Below are 18,447 nucleotides of genomic sequence, written 5' to 3'. Positions count from 1 at the left end.
AGTTGGTCTTCTCTGACTGAGAGACGCAATCCTGGTATTTGTATATCTATAAATTACCATCATATATTACATCCATGTTGTAATATAAGTTTGTCTGTCTGTGCGCACCCATCTATATGTCTATCTGTTTGTCTATCAAGTATCCCCATGTGTCACTGGCATCAGCTATAATTAGACTGAATTTCCTGTAAAGTTGCCAGGGCATTTTGTTTAGCGTTGATTTTGACCATGTCACTAGGCAGTAGTACACAGCAAGTTGGTATGTAGGTTAAAGAGCAGCAAAGCGCCATGAGTCAGCCGGTCTGTCCAGGATAGGGTGTCCATCTCTGTACCCCGACTCAACATAAGCTACACATACCTTTATGTAGACCAGGCCAGATATGACGGCGGTACACAGGGAAGTAGTGAATGAATACTGGTGGGATAACTTAAAAGGGATATTTCACTTCAGTAGAACAAACATCAGCACTGCTGTCCCTGTAGTTTCTTCCAGGTGTCACGTTCCTTTTTGACTCCCATTCATTTTGGGGACTTTAATCTTAAGGTGCACTGGGTCGTATACGACCCGGCGTGCCCGCCGGCAGAACAGACGAAAGTCACGGTGCTTTGCGAGAGTCTAGTGGCTCGGGGCTGCATTTCTTATAACTGACCGAATTAAAGCTATATTAGTTGCCATTCGAATGCCACCGGACTCGACCAAATCCGTGCCTTGCTTCTCGAGTTACATGACGATATGTCAGGCGTGCAACTTTTTACGCGTGCATGTCAGATTACCACCCCGGACTCCCGAGGCTCCAAAAATTTGAGTACACAAGTTCAAGTTCAACTCAAGTTCAGACCTCTGTTACTCTATTTCATTAGCACTAAAACTGATTTTCCTTTTTTGTATTAGTAACCTCAGAATGTTATCTTTCAAAAGAGACCAGGCTCATGCATGTGCTATAAGCATAAAGTATAAAGATAAGCTTTGCAAAAAAAGTATGCAGTCCTCAAGTTCAAGTAAAAAAAAATGGCCGCTTTTCTGCCTGCCTGTTAAGAGGTTAAATATCATACTTCTGAAGTATAAACAAACTACTGCCTTGAAGATTTCAATAAAGCAGACAATTCTGGGGCAAACGTGTATGTTTCTTTTGGCATGTGATGTGTCTTTACAGATTTATGACCTTTGGAAATTAAAAGCAGATCCTGCTAATTTGTTGTAGGTTTGAGTGTGCTGTGTATCTTTGCCCTGCATAGAATGTCGGGGAGTGGTTACCATGGTTACCTGCTGCCTTGCTGGAGGAAAGATTCTAAACATTCTGTGAGAAGTTGACCATTGGTTAAACTACAGCCAAGTGAGAAATGGTTCCTATACTCATCATTTGAAAATGTCAATATTAGCTAAAAAAACAAGTAAATTTTTTATTACACAGAATAATATTGCTGTATTGTTTGGCAAATTAGTGTACTATTTTCCCAAATGTTGAAGTGTTCCTTTAACTTCCTGTGCCCCAGGACAGTTCAGTCAATTATGAACACACACCACTCTATCCTCAAGCTAGAAACTAAAACATGTCTCCTGGATGTAAAATCTGGGGCCGCTGCAAAATGTTTGTGTGAGCTCTTACACCCAATGAGGTTTGAATTATGGTTCAGACCTGTTCAGAATGCTGGAATAATAAACCTCATTTAAAGTCAGTGCCACACCATTATATTTTGGAAGGAACAATAATACTGACAATGTTACCTCAAAAGATGGGAAAGTTTATTGAAGCTGAGGAGTGAGATAAGGTCTACTTATTCTTTAATTTTAAGTTAGCTAAGGATAACTGTGCTCATCATAACTGTGATCAATCTGTAACAAGTTTCTAATGCTGATGCTTCACTTCGTATCTCTAGTCTCAGCCTGCTGTCACAGTTAAGCCAACTATTATAAGTTACTATTATGGTTACATGTAAGTCTGATAATTGTCAGTGTTGTATGCGCCTTTTATTTTAGTTTTTGTTTGTTTTGCTTGTTTTTCATAAGTGTGCATGTGCTGCGAGTGTAATGGATCTGTGTATTTGTTATATGTTGTCACCACCCGGTTTATACAATACAAAAAAAGTAATAAAAAAGAAAAAAAGCAGAAAAAGTTATTGCCACATTAGATTAGATTAGTTTAGATTCAAATTTATTGTCATTATACATCCAATCAGAGTGCAACTATAACAGTAACGTGCAATAGTAATATACAATGTACAGGTGATTAAACTGGGTATGAATATATAAATACTATAAGTACTACTGGGTGTAGTGCTAATCAGATGTACAGTATGTACAGAGTTGTAATATTAATATGTGCAGTGATACAGGTATAAAACATTTATCGTCTACTGAGCAGCCTATGCATATTACATCCAGGTGACATCGCAGATTGGAAGGCTCTCTCTCTCTCTCTCTCTCTCTCTCTCTCTCTCTCTCTCTCTCTCTCTCTCTCTCTCTCTCTCTCTCTCTCTCTCTCTCTCTCTGACTTCTAGCATTAGGAGAGAGTGCTGCTGATATTCATGAATATTGACTGAAGCGGGGGTCACAGTGAGAACGGGGGGCCCAGTGAGAACGTCATCATGTCAATTCATCAAATGGGTAACATACCCCTTTTTAACATCTATCTTCTCATCTTCATCTCACTCCTGTGTTTCGTACAGGCATGCTCATCTTCGTCAACTGTGCCTATGTGAAGTGGGGAACTATAGTCCAGGACCTGTTTACTTTTGCCAAGCTCATGTCCCTCATCCTCATCATCATTATAGGACTCCTAAAGATATCTTATGGTAAGCCCCCCACCCCTTCCCACCTTTATCCATGGAGAGTTTGTTAAACACATCTTTCAGCAACTACTCTGCTACACAATCATACAGTTAAAGTCAGATTTGTACTCAAACATCAAAGTATAGCCGGTACCGGTGTAGGCCAAGGAGCCTACCTAGCACTGTGATTGGCCCACTTGCCTAGAGCTGTGCATTTCTAATTCAGAAGTGTAATTCAGCCTTTACACACATTCGTACGTGGGAGCCACCCGGTACAACCACAGTCTGATAGTGTTTGTCACCAATACAGTAGCTTCTCCACTGTAGTTGGAGGTAGATGAAAGGCACCTCAAAGGTAGTGTATGTAGTATTACACCTCAATGGGCACTTCACCAAAAAACGCTGTAGATTAATTTGCACATAATCTCACATGAATATGGGATATGAACACAAAGAAAACAGGAATATGTGGAAGGGAACATATAATTGAATACTGTAGATGTTTTAGTACCTTAACTACTCTAAACCCTCATTTTCTCTTTCTCTCTCACTAGGAGAGACCGTGAACCTTGAGACGCCGTTTGAGGGTTCTTCAACAGAAGCGGGTCCCATAGCACTGGCCCTGTACTCTGCTCTGTTCTCCTACTCTGGCTGGGACACACTCAACTTTGTCACTGAAGAGATCCAGAATCCTGAGAGGTAAACACACACACAAGCACATGCACATGTACACGCATGAGCACAAGCGCAGGGCTTCATACAGCACATGTACATGCACACACAAGCACTACTGTATATAAATGCACCATTTACCATTTACACACACGCGGACACTGTATTTTAATATTGGACGTAACATTTGTTTACATCATGCAGACTATGGCAGTGGGAGTCAATGGGGGATGTGAAGAATTATAAATTATATTGCCAAGTAATATTCAACATTTTCTGCTTCCAATATCTCTAAAACCAAAACAAATGCTCTTTGGGTGAAGTGAACAGACTCATAGATAGTCTTCTTACAAATGTGGTGTTACGTACCCCAGTGGGGAGACACAACACAAGGCCACAGACAGGGTAGGTGAGGTTGCAGTGACACAAAACGCAGGAGACAATTTGCAAAATAATTATATTTATTTCACAAAATTCAAATCAGCAACACAGAGAGCAAGGAAGACTTACCAGTGAGCACCAAATGAAATATCAAAAAGAAATAAAAGCCCACCCCCCCTTACAGGCGCAGACGCCCCAAAGTACAGGTGGTGGTGCTCACTTCTAAAGCTGGTGTCTTTAACAGTAGGTCACCTACGTGATGCAAAATGTAGACCCAGGGTATCTTCCTGTCCTCAATGTCCCTGTGTGCAAAACAAAAGATGAATAAACAAGAAAAACAATCACCATAGGCTGGGTGACGAGGAATAAATATACACAAGTTAGGAACAAAACAGAAATGTACAAATACCAAACTAATGCCAAACAGGCCACAGCTCTACAGAACACAAACAGCACAAAACTATACTAAAGTCCTAAACTAACTGACAGCACAAAGTGCCAGAGCCTTCACCAGCTCTATACCAAAGACACACAAAGATGCGCTCCCACACAGACACAGACCAAGTATAATTACCACACCACAACCAAACGAACCAGGGAGCTAACTAACACTGCACACAAATGGGTATGTGAAGGAGTGTGGAGCCTGATTGCCTGACGAGCCTCAGCTGCTGCTGCTGCTGCTGCTGTTGTTGCTGGAACTGAGGCCATGTCCTCACGTATATGGATCTTTTGCCAAACGGATATTCTCAGGCTCCGTTTAAAATAAAATCCCCATCCACACCACAGTGTTAAAAAAAAAACTCCATCCAGACACAAACACATAAACGCATATGAATTGCTCCAACAAGCATGCGGGCCAGCAGGTGGCGATAAGCGATATCCCAAATACCATGGTGGTACGAGCGGTCAGGACGACAGAGAAATTATAGGAATTGTCCATTGGTTCACCCAGCCCACTTCACCATTCCTAGCATTTCCATTGGCTATATTGACATACATACAGTAGATAATAAATAGATAGATATAGCGGTGGATTAGATGCAGTCCAGAGGAAACAACCAATCTAGATATGTCACGATTTAATGCTTTACTTCTGCGCACTGGGCGACGGACAGATACAATGTCAATGTATTCAACAGATTCTGAAACTAAATATGGCGAGTCCTTATCACAAACTATATATACTAATTACAACAAGACGTTCATTAATTGCATTGTACTGTTCACGCGTGATGCCAACATCCTCAACTATCCGCAACATCAGAGAGCATCAGGTGCAGACGCTCTTCTGTCGCGAGTCTATTAACTACATTTAGAATGCAATTTGGCTTTTAACTGAAGCCGGGCGCAAAACTAGACATGTTTAGCAAAACATCAAACATCTTTGCAACAGTTTGTGATAATGCCTGGCCTTATTTTGTCTCGGAATCGCGATATTGTGATCTCAAGGTCTCAACATTGACATTGTATGATATCTCTCGAGAAATAAGCGGACGGGAAAAAAAACGTGACTCGCCACTTAAATAAATCAAAAGCGTATATTTAACAACCTCAAAAACGTTCGAGACACGGTTTATATTAATTTAATAAATAAACAAAAACGAAAAATCTACTTATGTAAACAAAAATGTCCAGTATAACTAAATAACAGATGCATCCCTATTATACGCAAGCAGCGTCTGATGGCCGGATCTGTCGGCACTTGAGTATACAGTAGCTGTTACATCTAGACATTTATGAATGATATACAAGATATACATATATACAGTACTGCTTAAGAGGCAGAGATCAATAAGAGAAAATATATACATTCGAGGGGGAAGAAACTACATGCTATGTATATGAATTGAAAATGGGGGACCCTGATGTACATTTACATTTAGTCATTTAGCTGACGCTTTTATCCAAAGCGACTTACAAGTTCTGTACGACAAGCCATCAGGAAGGGCACAACTCTATCAGCTGAGCAACAATGTTCATCAAAGTGTTGAGTGCTACAGTGTAGGTTAGTTTATTAGGACAAGTGCATGACAGTACGGTTAGTTAAGGTTAGATATTTTTTTTTTTTATAATTATAATTTTTTTTTTTTATTCAGATAATGGTTGAAGAAGTGCGTCTTTAGTCGACGGCGAAAGATTGGACGTGATTCGGCTGTCCTAACTGGGGTGGGTAGTTCATTCCACCATTGTGGGGCAAGGACTGAGAATAGGCGACTTCTCTTTGATGACCCTCCCGGAGCTTGGATAGGAGTAGGTCTGAGGCGGCCAGAAGATGCAGAGCATAGGGGTCTTGAGGGTGTGTAGTTAGAGACCATTGACCGGAGGTAGGCGGGAGCGGTTCCCTTTGCCGCACGGTATGCTAGGTCGAGGGCCTTGAAGCGGATTCGTGCAGCAATGGGGAGCCAGTGCAGGTCCCTAAGAAGTGGGGTGACATGGGCCGACTTCGGTAGGTTTGAGATCAGGCGGGCCGCTGCGTTCTGAATGAGTTGAAGAGGCTTAGTGGCAGTGGCCGGGAGGCCAGCGAGCAGTGCATTGCAGTAGTCGAGGCGGGAGATGACTGTTGATTGGACGAGGAGTTGGGTGGCTTCTTTTGTCAGGAAGGGGCGGATCCTTCTGACGTTGCTCAGGAGGAATCGGCAGGTTCTGGTCGTCGCTGCGATGTGAGCAGAGAAGTTCAACTGGTCGTCGAGGACAACACCAAGGTTCTTGGCGGTCGGGGACGCAGTCACAGCTGCATTCTCGACTGTGATTGAAAGGTCGGTTAGGGGGGAGGATTTGGCCGGCAGGTGGAGCAATTCTGTTTTGCTTAGGTTCAGTTTGAGGTGGTTGGTCGTCATCCAGGCGGAGATGTCGGACAGACAGGCCGAGATCCGCTCAGAGACGTGGATATCTGAGGGAGGGAAGGAGAGGAAGAGTTGAGTATCGTCGGCATAACAATGGTAGGAGAAGCCATGAGACGTGATAATGTTACCCAGTGATTTAGTGTAGAGGGAGAAGAGAAGGGGTCCTAAAACCGAGCCCTGGGGGACACCCGTCCGCAGGGGGCGGGTGGCCGACAGGGTCCCTCTCCATGACACTTGGTAGGAGCGGTCATTGAGGTATGATGACAGCCATGTCAGCGCAGAGCCAGCCACTCCCATTCCTGCGAGGGCCGCAAGGAGGATCTGGTGGTTGACTGTGTCGAAGGCTGCAGATAGATCTAGGAGAATCAGGACAGAGGAGAGGCCTTTCGCTTTTGCTAAGTGAAGTGCCTCTGTGACCGCAATGATGTAAACAAGACAAACGTCTTTCTCAGGTCTGCATCCCCTTAACAATTGTGTGTATTGAGCCGTACTGTATTGTACCCATTCTGCAATCTGTTAAATAAAGTTTTCATTCATTCATTCATTCATTCATTCATTCATTCATTCATTCATTCATTCATTCATTCATTCATTCATGCTATTTCTGTCTGTCATTTCAACACTGCAGGCGCTGTCCATCTTATTACCTCCATGCCCCTCAGGCTACGGGTGCCTATTGCCATAGATAGAACAACAGTCTGAGCATGCGTAGTGAGCTGTGGCATCATCGTTTATCTAGACTATGCGTTTACAGTGGCTGCACGGAACCACTGAACGGATATTTTGGAAAATCTTCACTTTAAAATGCGTTTAAGAAAGTCTCTGTTTATGTCTCTGAAAACACCCTTTACGTGTGGATGAGAGGCCCAATCGTGGAATAAAATGTGCGTTTGGCCCATATACGTGAGGACATGGCCTGAGACACCTGAGAGTGGGGATATGTAGACACAAGAGGGAGACAAGACAACAACAAACAAAACATGCCTATATATACAACAGATAACATACATTACTCCCTCTATATACATACATAAGGACACCGTCCGTAACATGTGGATTATCTCTTTAAAGACTGATTCAGATTCATCTTTCATAGTACAACAGAGTATTGGCTCCCCTGCCTTGTAGCAGTGACATCAATAAAATAGGACAACAGAAAAAAATTATAGAAATAGCGTGAATCCGGCACGGTGGTGTAGTGGTTAACACTGTCGCTTCACAGCAAGAAGGTCCAGGGTTCGATTCCGGCTTGGGGACCAGGTTTCCATGATGCCAGGTACCCAGGTGGGGTATCTCCCAGGCCTTTCTGTGTGGAGTTTGCATGTTCTCCCCGTGCTCACAAGGGTTTCCCCCCCGATAAGATAAACCCAATGGAAAAACATGCACAACAACAGATCGCTAACGCTGTGGCGTCCTTGCCAAAGACGGACAAGAGCACTTGGATTGGTCCCCTGGCACGGCTCACGTTGATGCCTGTCTGCTCCCGGCTGCCCTTGGGGGGGAAAGGACGACGGGATGGGTTAATCGCAGACACGAATCGCATCGGCGATCCTACAGAGACAATGCATGCGTGTGTGTTCCGGTGTGTGTGTGTGTGTGTGTGTGTGTTGAGGATAATTACATGCCAATTAAAGACCTCTGAGCAGGTCCTGCATTATTATTATTATTATTATTAAATGTGTGCAAAGTGGAAACTGAACAATGCTAAGGTAGCTCTCTAGAGTAGACTATACACCATAACAACCACAGAATGGGTGTAGTGTGTGCAAAGTAGCAGCCAAAACAATGATAAAGTAGTTCTAATATTACTGTCACAGTACAATAATCACAGTACAGTTGTAGTGTGAGCAAGTGGCAGCATAAACACGATAATAACACTAAATTGTGATACAATAGTCACAGTGTTAGGACTCGATACAGTGAGTGAGTAGTGGGCAGACAGGCAGCAAGCCGTTATGTTATTTGTTCATGAGCCTTACTGACTGGGGGAAAAACCTGTTCTGGAGCCTGCTGGTCCGGGTCCTGAGACGGCATCAGCTGAAACAGTCCACGGTTGGGGTCTTTAACTCATTCTCAGCCGGGAATTAGACGGGGCCCCACTCTAGCACTGCCACGCTTTAAAAGATAGGACTGCATCACCTTGTTTGTAGAGCTATAACTATATTCTATATGATAGCTATGGATACAATACTATGGCCCATTTGACATCACCTATCTATCGTTCAATATGTGAAAAAGAATTAATTTTTCCATCCATACATTCCTGTGTTATACCGTGGTGAATGTAAGTATGGTTTTAGAGCGGTCTAGGGTAATTCCCGAAATGCTGAGTTATAGCAGTATACGTCAATTCCACTATAGACGTTGTCGTTTCTTGCCAGTACACGCTATTATTCCTAAATCAAATCTATATCATAGGTATTATGTTCCATCATGAAAGGGGGGGGGGGGGGTCATTTCTGATTATTTGATTGTCAGTAAAGGCATTTGTATTGAACACTAAAAACGCTTCTCAGCCCGATCAGTATAAAAGCATTGCAGGATCAAGCTAAAATTGACGTCAAATCGTCCTTACCTGTGATCGGGAGTATTCCAAAAATAATATTCCAATTGTTTGATCACCATCTGGTATATCCAATGTCCATTTGGTCCACGGCATAATCCACCACAACATATGGATCGGGGATATTTGACGCGCTTCAATGGAACCAGGAGAACCGTTCGCCTCGCCCGACAGGAAAAATTAAACTCGAGACATTTGGCCATCCCACAGGCCAAGATACAAGGTTACAAAGGGTGCTTGATACCGCCGTCTAGCGTGATGCGGCCAGTATTGCACTTTGGCATTCTCAGGCTGATTCCCCATGTTAACCCAGAGTACGTGTGCCTGTAATGAATAGAAATATTGAATAAAAGAAATAACGATCAAATAACGAGTATACTCGTTGTTGGCGTTCAACGATTGGTGCCCAATAACGAGTATACTCGTCGTTGGCGGGGAATGAGTTAATAGTCTGTTGTATATGGCTTGGATAGAGGGAAGCTCTCACCCTCTGATTGACCCACTGGACTGTTCGTACGACCGCCTGTAGCACTTTGTAATTGAGGGCAGAGCAGTTACCCATACTAGGCAGTAGGGCTGTACGATTCTTGCTAAAATGTGAATCACAATTTTTCTCTCTAGGAATTGAGATCACGATTCTCACACGATTCTTATTTTTTCAATAAAATCATTTATTGCACTCTCTTTAAACAGACAAAGTGCTTGACTTAAACTTAAAAGTCTCTTGTAACATACAAAATAACTCAAGTCAGAATCGTCATCATTTTAAAAAGTGAAGTAAAAAGTTAAAAAGAAAATGCAAATTATAATTTAGAAATGAGATTGCATAGTATAGGTCTATGAATCGAGATCACGATTTATTTTCAATTAATCGTGCAGCCCTACTAGGCAGTGATGCATCCAGTCTCTGTTGTGCCTCTGTAGAAGGCCTGTAGGATCTAGGGCCCCGGCCCATGCCAAATTATGGGCTTGTGGATTATATTTCTTTCTCATATTCTTATATTCAGAGTTAATTCTATTTTTTACATTGTTTATTTATGTTTTCTCATATTTTTTATATTCAGATCTAATTTTATTGCCTATATTTCTACTATTACCATGCCCATACCTGTAGCTCCCCATGCCCCTTGCTGCTATGACGCCCGAATTTCCCCAAGGAGATCAATCAATAAAGGAATATCTTATCTTATCTTATCTTATCCGACCATCTGAGAGCACCACAATCCGTTGAGGCTTTTATAAGGGGACTTAAAATATGCCTAAATGGACCGACCGATGCCTTGTGTGTTTTTCTTTTATTATTATACATTTTTTAGATTTTGATCTGAATGTTTCTTCCATTTCATTGGTTGTTTTATACATTTTAATTGTTTTTATTAATTTTTTTTTTTTATCTTTATCTCCTTTCATGTAGCACTTTGAGATTGTCACAAATATAAAGTGCGTTACAAATTGAATTTATTATTATTATTATTATTATTATTATTATTATTATTATTATTATTATTATTATTATTATTATTATTATTATTATTATTATTATTATTATCTTATCTTTAAACCCCTGGACAGATGGAGCAGCCACAGATCAGGCAGGGCAAGAAGACTAGGTAGTGACAAAACAGTCATGTGTAGGCCACACACACACACGCACACACACACACACACACACACACACACACACACACACACACACACTATTGTTTAGCTTTAGACCAGTCAACATATACAGTATAGTTCTGCTTCCTACTGTAATACATAGGCCTACACAACACATGTAACAATACAACGCCACCGCAGTGGAAGCATACAGGATTGTACATCCCTTTTATGTCAGCTTTATCAAGATATCGGCCGGGCCAATGCGTGTCCTCTTTCCCCTTACTCATACTCCCTACTTCCCCCTTACTCTCACTTCCCGTACTTAGTCAGCGGACAAGAGCTCTATTCATCATCTTCTTTTGGATTGATGGTCATCCATGATAAGTTAGGCAACATCCTATGGCCATGTAATAATGCAGGACCTGTTCAGAAGTCTTTAATTGGCATGCAATTATCCTCAATGTTTAGCGGTTAGCACACGGTTAGCACACACACACACCGGAACACACAGATTGTCTTTGTAGGATTGCCGATGCGATTCGTCTCTGCGCTTAACCCATCCCGTCGTCCTTCCCCCCAAGGGCAGCCGGGAGCAGACAGGCGTCGGCGAGGGCCGCGCCCGGGGACCAATCCAAGTGCTCCTGCCCGTCTTCGTCAAGGACGCCACAGCGTTAGCGATCTGTTGTTGTGCCTGTTTTTCCATTGGGTTTATCTTATCGGGGGGGAAACCCTTGCGAGCACGGGGAGAACATGCAAACTCCACACAGAAAGGCCTGGGAGATACCGCACCTGGGTACCTGGCATCATGGAAACCTGGTCCCCAAGCGGGAATCGAACCCTGGACCTTCTTGCTGTGAGGCGACAGTGTTAACCACTACACTACCGTGCCGCATGTTATCGTGTTGTTAACACATTGGGTGCCAGCAACGAGAAATCTCGTTGTTGGCCGCCATGTGTTGAGTGCCAATGACGAGAAATCTCATTATTTAATCGTTATTTCTTTTATTAGCGATATCCATACATTTTTCATCCATCCAGCCTCACGTTATCATTGGGACTGGCTCTGATCTCGAAAAGGGCAAATACCGCCCCCTATCGTCTCCTGGATGGTAACCTGAGACTATTGCATTCATTGAGGCAACCGAAAGCAGCGTGGATTATCTGTTTCGAGGTCTAACGTTGGATCAATAAATGCGATCGATATTTGGAATGGCGATCAGGAATTGGAATAATCTTTTTGCAGAACATCTGATCTGAGGTAAGGAATCTATTTTTGGGTTAGTTTTTGGGTTAATCAGAGTTTTCTTTCACAGCGTTTGTAACTGAGGGGTACAATTCCCTGACTGTATTGAGAGTATGGTATTATTAAACCACTACTTAGTTATGTACTTTAATTACTGGCCATACAGTACATGAATATATATGGTGAACACCCACACAAGAATACGGCAATGACACATAAAGTTCTATTTGGAGGGTATTTATTATTATCAGAGCAAGCAACGTTAGGTTACAGATTGAGAATTATACTCGCGCTTGTAAGGCGAAGAACACACGTAAAGTAGGTCAAGAGCGTAAGTCAATGAGAATAGTAAGATGGGTCTAAACTGACGCCACCTGTGGCATAGCAATTACATAAGGCACACTAGTACCAGCTGGAGACACTGGGGGGTTCCCTCCGGGTGTAAGGCCGGCAGGGTAGAGAAATGTTCGGGTACAAAGTCTGGGTCAACGAGGAATAAAGAGGCTCCAGCTACGGGAGTCGGTACATGTACTCCCTTGATCGGCAGACAAAGCAGCAGTTGTAATCCAAGTATGCTCGACAGCATGGAAGACAGCTAGCCAGCCTCTTCCTAGAGGCGGGCTCGAGTGATGATCCTCACGGGGGGTAAATCCCAAACGATAGTGGAATCCACGGTACTCTCCTCCAGCGGTAACGGTCTCAAAGCAATATAATCCAACCAGAAATGGTTCTGTAGTCGCCGGTGTAGATTCTCCTGTGCACTATACTTCACATTAAACTAGGTTGAACTTGACGTTACTTCACTAAACTCTGACACTTTTACTATCCTATTCGCACATGTTCTAAGTGCTCTATTTAGACGCAAGGTTGCTCACTTCACTTGCACGTTGACTCGTGGTGAAGGCTGTAGGTTACTGAACTTGAACTACTTGATGAACTACTGCTGTTTACACCTGTGCCGTATTTATACGTAAGTGATAATCTAGTGCCAACCTGGTCACTCTGGTCCTGAATCACTGCACTGCCAAAGGCATGTTGTAACATGCCCCAAACTCGCCCACTGCACCTGTCTGAGTACGAGACTGCCTGGAGCCTGGGGGGGGTGTCCAATAGGAGAGCGCATATTACTCTGGTTTGTACGCAGGTAAAGGGATATTCCGTGTATATATACAATAATATACAAGGGATATCAAACGATATACAAATATTATACAAGGGATATCAAACAATAAATATATATATTCGGTTTAATCTGACCCTTTGTAACAGCGTTCACAACGTGTCCCCTATGTGTGTATGTGTGTATATGATGTTAGCGCTGACCAGGTCATGGATAATCGATTTTTCAGCCCGCTTCTCTAGCGTGCATAAGTACACATATACTATCGATAATCTAGCGTTTATTTGAAAAATATTCATAAATAGGCCGAAAAATGACAACATGTTTTGTGTATTCCACTAAAGGGCTATTATCGCGGATTTTTCTGGAATCACTAGAAATCTTCAAAACTATACTCGTATTCAAAACGGTATAAAACGGAAATGTACTGATGAAAAAACAATCTGTTTCGTACATGTTGACTGCAAGCAAGTCATTGATAAGCGACAGGCGTATTAGACAGTTTATGCGTTCGCAAATGTGCTCGCCCTCTCATTGATTAGAGTGGTGGCATCCAAGCGATAAATCGTGCACCCCCTGCTGGCAACCAATGTGTTGACACATTTCTCCCAGTGCAGTACAGTATGCAACATTACGGTAGAGTAGGTTTGACATGATGTTTAAAATCCGTTACCAGAGTTTGACAGCGTTGTTTCAAAATGCAATAGATTACAGATTAGTCGTTACCTGTTTAGTTTTTTTTCTTTTTTTTTTATCACAGTCAGACCATATAATATAGTTAACTGTAAGTTCCTTTTTTTGTAACCATATTATCATAAACCTTCTATATACAATCCCCCCCCCCCCCCCCCCCCCTCCCCCAACTGAGAAATGTAGTCTGACTGATAATGATAACACTGAAGTGTGTTCTGTGTGTTTTGCCTCTCTTGTTACCATAGGAACCTGCCTCTGGCCATCGCCATCTCCATGCCCATCGTTACCATTATTTACCTGCTGACAAATGTAGCCTACTATGTGGTTCTCGACATGCCGTCCCTGCTGGCCAGCGATGCAGTTGCTGTGGTGAGTGTGCAACTACCCTGACCTAGACGCTTGACCCCCTCGCCCAATATAGGACTGCTCTGTTTGGAGCAGATGCTCAGAGGTTTGCTCTCTTCCAACACACTTTCCTGGAAACTAATCGAACTGGACACTGGGTTCTAAATGCGTGTGTTATACGGTTGGTTATGAGCAGGCAGTCTGCCTGGCCTGGGTTAGGAGCTGCTGAGCAAGTAACACTAGCAACACATAATAATGTGCTGCGCTGGTCTCATGTTCTATTGCTTAAATATGAGCTGAATGATGAACCAATTGACCATATGAAGCATTTTAAGCATTTCTTATGTCATCTCTAAAAACATACATAGATCTTATGTTTCCTCTTAAAGTACAACTACGCCGCTTTTGATAATGTGGGTCCTGTCATTCTTCTGTTGATATGAGTCATTCTTCCGTTGATATGAGTCATCCTTCCCTTGTTCAATATCCTCTTCCGCCGTAGAGATATTAGCTTAGCAATTTTATGCCTATTAATCACTTCCATAAATTACCTGCATTAACACCTCGTTGGTGCTCAAAAACTTGCCACATCTCGTGGCAGGAATTGTCATGCTAATATAGCCGGTGTGATCTTACTGCGTTGTGTATTTTCGATTCGACCCCTGTTAAGGGATCGCCCTGAGTGGGAGTTGAACCCCGGTCTCTCTGCACCGGGCCGACATCACAAACCTCTGCGCCAAGAAAGGATATCCCTCCTAAGCGCTCAGTTTGTATGCCTCTGGGGAGTGAGTTTACTTGCAGTACCGCTTACCATCCACAGCCACTGAACTACTTGTACCATCGTGACTGTGGATATACTGCGGTACCTCCGTTACACTAACCTACTTGTAGCAGGGTGGATTATCCCTGCTTCGTGGGAACGGGTGTGCACCGTCACTGGGTAGCAGGACACAGTAGAGCTCCGTCTGACTGCACCCTCGTCTTTGGGCCTGGAGCGTCAAACTGGAGGCCGGCAGTGAGAGTGGATGGGGCCCGGGATTTACCAACCTGGTCTGGTACTCTGGTCTTCCTCGCCTCTCCGGGGCGGTCAGCAGTACTCCCCAACTTGCTCTCACTTCCCCCAATACCTCCGTAACCCTCCCACACCTAGTGACTGATAGATGAATAGATTCGTTCCTCCCGCAAGCAGTACCCTCCCCTGATGACCACTAGAAACCTTATAATGAAAAGGGGAGAGTTGGATAGGAAGGGGTTAATTGTATTAACGTTACCCACACCAAAAGAGTTGTTTATAGGCTCAGGAAGGGACACGCACACAGAACCCCATCTAATTCTTTATATTAATGGTACTGTTCAGTTACAAAGATTTAATAGGAATGGGTCAAATAGAATGAAGTCCTACTAGTACTCAATTTGTAACTCAATACCGTATAGACACTTATATTATACACCCACCTCTGGGTTAGTACCAGGGATAATATACTTCAATGTGCTTGACTCATCACCCACGTCTGGGTTAGTACCAGGGATAATACCTCTTTCAGGCTTTAATTATATGGTAGGGATAATACCTCTCTAAGGCTTTACTTATGATACAACAGGTCTGTAACCTCCCCACAGGGAAAGGGTTAATTAGATGGGAAAATATTATTAAAGAACAAACACGTTATCACACTCAAAGAAAATGAAAAGGTTGGCCCACTTTACCAAAACAAAAGTTCTATACTAATGCCGGCATGTAATGTTTATGGGGTACCCCTATGAACTGTAGTTAGCAACGTTAGCTTCACCCGTAGGCCGCATCACACTGTGTACTGTGCAATAAGATCCTGAGCATCGAAGCTCTATTGTACTCAACCAAGATGGCGGCCTCGCCGCGCCACCACTGTCCGGGTAGCAAGATGGCGTCCAACGCTCTCGTCACGGGCGCTAGCAAGCGGGGCAAGAGCAGAGGGAGCAGTAGCGGGCTGAGAGCGCGTGCTGGGTGATGGCGACCTCTGCTGGTCGGGACGAACTCCCGTGCTGGGCTGAAGACAGCCGGTGCAGAGCAGATGTCGAACGCCGGCGAAGACTGGTTGTTGACGGCCGGCGCTGGGTCGACGCGCGACAATACTCTGGCCCTACCTTAACTGAAGCTACTCTGTGGGTCCCAGACAGCCCTCCTGCTATTCGGTTATACTGTTAACGCAACGTGGCTGGCTCCACCACCGGTCTCTTCAGCGCCTCGCGCCCGGTGTATACTGGAGTCAATATAGCCGTTAGCAGCATGCTAATACACCGCACACACTGCTACTATAACACGTTATCTATGGACGTTAGTCCTTGGGTTCGGTTTCTCTTACTCACACACTATCACGGATACTTCTAGGATAACCCGTCCCTAGCAAGTATGTCTCGTCACCCGTCGCTCTCTCCGGCGGGGCTCTCTGGCTTCACTTCTTCAACGGGGCTATTCCAAAGCACCTCCCGTTGTAGCTGCGACCGTTCACGGCTACATCCGACACCGAAGAGAGCTTCCGGTTCCCCTCACCTCCAGGTGATTCCCTCTTCCTCGTTGCTTGCTTCTCTCTCTCGTGCGCTCCGCCTGCCACCTGCCGCCCCCTGCTGGAACCGCCACCTAGCCCCACAGGAAGAGAACTGGATGGATTGAATATGATTCAGCTTACTGTTTATAATCCATATTCCAGCCGTTGAGAGAAGGAGAAACTCACGTCATTGTTCGAGAGAATATCAATGGAAACTAGTCAACATGTCTTTGTGCACAAAGGGGAGATAAAAGGCAAGTCAGCACTTCTGAATAATAGTCAAATATTCAGGGTGCTACATACTGTTGACCTTTAAAGTTGCTTCATTGTGCCATAGTCTGGTGTGAGCAGTGGCGGCTCTGCCACTAGGGGCGCAAGGGCGCCGACCCACCTGCTGTTAAATCTGCAGAAGAAGAAAATAAAACTTTTTAGTTTTTTGTTTTATAGCCCTATAAATAATATAAACATGTTTAAAATGAATAATATTTACTCATTTTAAGTATGTTTGTATTTCCAATGCACAATATAACGTTATTATCTCAAATAAAAAACACTCATTTTCCTGAGCAGGAAGTGACGTTTTTTTTATTTTTTCGTATTTCTCGGCCCGGGCTAGACGCGATAGCGCTCTGAGTGCGCGTCACAGTTTGATCGCTGTATCCGTCACAGCCAATCAGTGCATAACGCGACGCGTTGTGCGTTGAAATATGACTATTATGTTGGAATCCGGGCGCGATTTGAAGCGGTCTAGCCAGTAGCGTCAAGAATTTCTGTAGCCGCATTTCGCGGAGACGCTCTCTGATTGGCCGACACCAGTATTTTTTTCCGTAGCAGAATTTCACAGAGACGATCTCTGATTGGCCTAATCCAATTTCTAATGTTCCAATTCTAGCTTATTCCTAGGTTGGTCCGTTGGTGGACGGTAGAGATAGTTGTGTTGTTGTGACTGTGAGATGCATGCAGCTGTTTGTCTTAGAGCGTGCCGTGACTGCAAGTTCTTTAGACTGTTAAGCTTAGGCACTCTTTCAAAGTTGGTTAAGGTTAGAGTTTGTCTTAGAGCATGGCGATAGAACGCCAGGTAGTTTGCAGTCTGTTCGAGCGGAAATGGACAAAGGAATGTACTTGTGTTGTGCTAACAAGCTAACACTTGGCTAACAAGCTATATGGCGGATGCAGTCTGGAGACAGTGGACAGTGGTCTGGAATACATCAACAGTGGATTATACACGTTTATCAAGCTCTCCTGCCCTGGACGTTTCAACTAAACAGTGAGTCTCTCTCTCTCTCTCTCTCTCTCTCTCTCTCTCTCTCTCTCTCTCTCTCTCTCTCTCTCTCTCTCTCTCTCTCTCTCTCTCTCGCTATACACAGCTGTCTCCGCGAAATGCGGCTACGGAAAAAAGTATTGACTGTGCTTGCTGAGACGATAATTAATAGGCTAGCGATTCAAAACGCGCTGCTGTGTTGTGAACTATAACATTAATTTAGCTGCTGCTGATGCATAATGAATGAATGGTGAGTTGTTTAAAATGACAACATACATGTGTTAATTATTTGATTTGATTGATCCGAGAGACAGAGAGAGATTGCTCCAGAGCATCTCAGAGCATTACATTTTCAACTTGACCTATTAACGTGAACTGCGACCCACAAGGCACCAGCGCCAGCGGCCGCCACTGGGTGTGAGAACAT

At 43.7% G+C, this 18,447-nt stretch overlaps 1 protein-coding gene across 1 annotated transcript in view; it reads left to right on the top strand.

The window, feature by feature from the left end:
• The window catches only part of LOC311239700 (Y+L amino acid transporter 2), a 38,561-nt gene that overhangs the window by 8,120 nt on the left and 11,994 nt on the right, over positions 1–18,447 (top strand). The window contains exons 3-5 of the mRNA XM_084328109.1: positions 2,668–2,793; positions 3,324–3,468; positions 14,135–14,258. Of these exons, the coding sequence (XP_084184235.1) occupies positions 2,668–2,793; positions 3,324–3,468; positions 14,135–14,258 (395 nt within the window). The remainder of the gene's footprint in view (positions 1–2,667; positions 2,794–3,323; positions 3,469–14,134; positions 14,259–18,447) is intronic.

This window comes from Notolepis coatsorum, assembly GCF_963971535.1.
Source record: "Notolepis coatsorum genome assembly, chromosome: 13".
Classification (NCBI taxonomy): domain Eukaryota; kingdom Metazoa; phylum Chordata; class Actinopteri; order Aulopiformes; family Paralepididae; genus Notolepis; species Notolepis coatsorum.
This window is presented reverse-complemented; position numbering and strand designations above follow the sequence as displayed.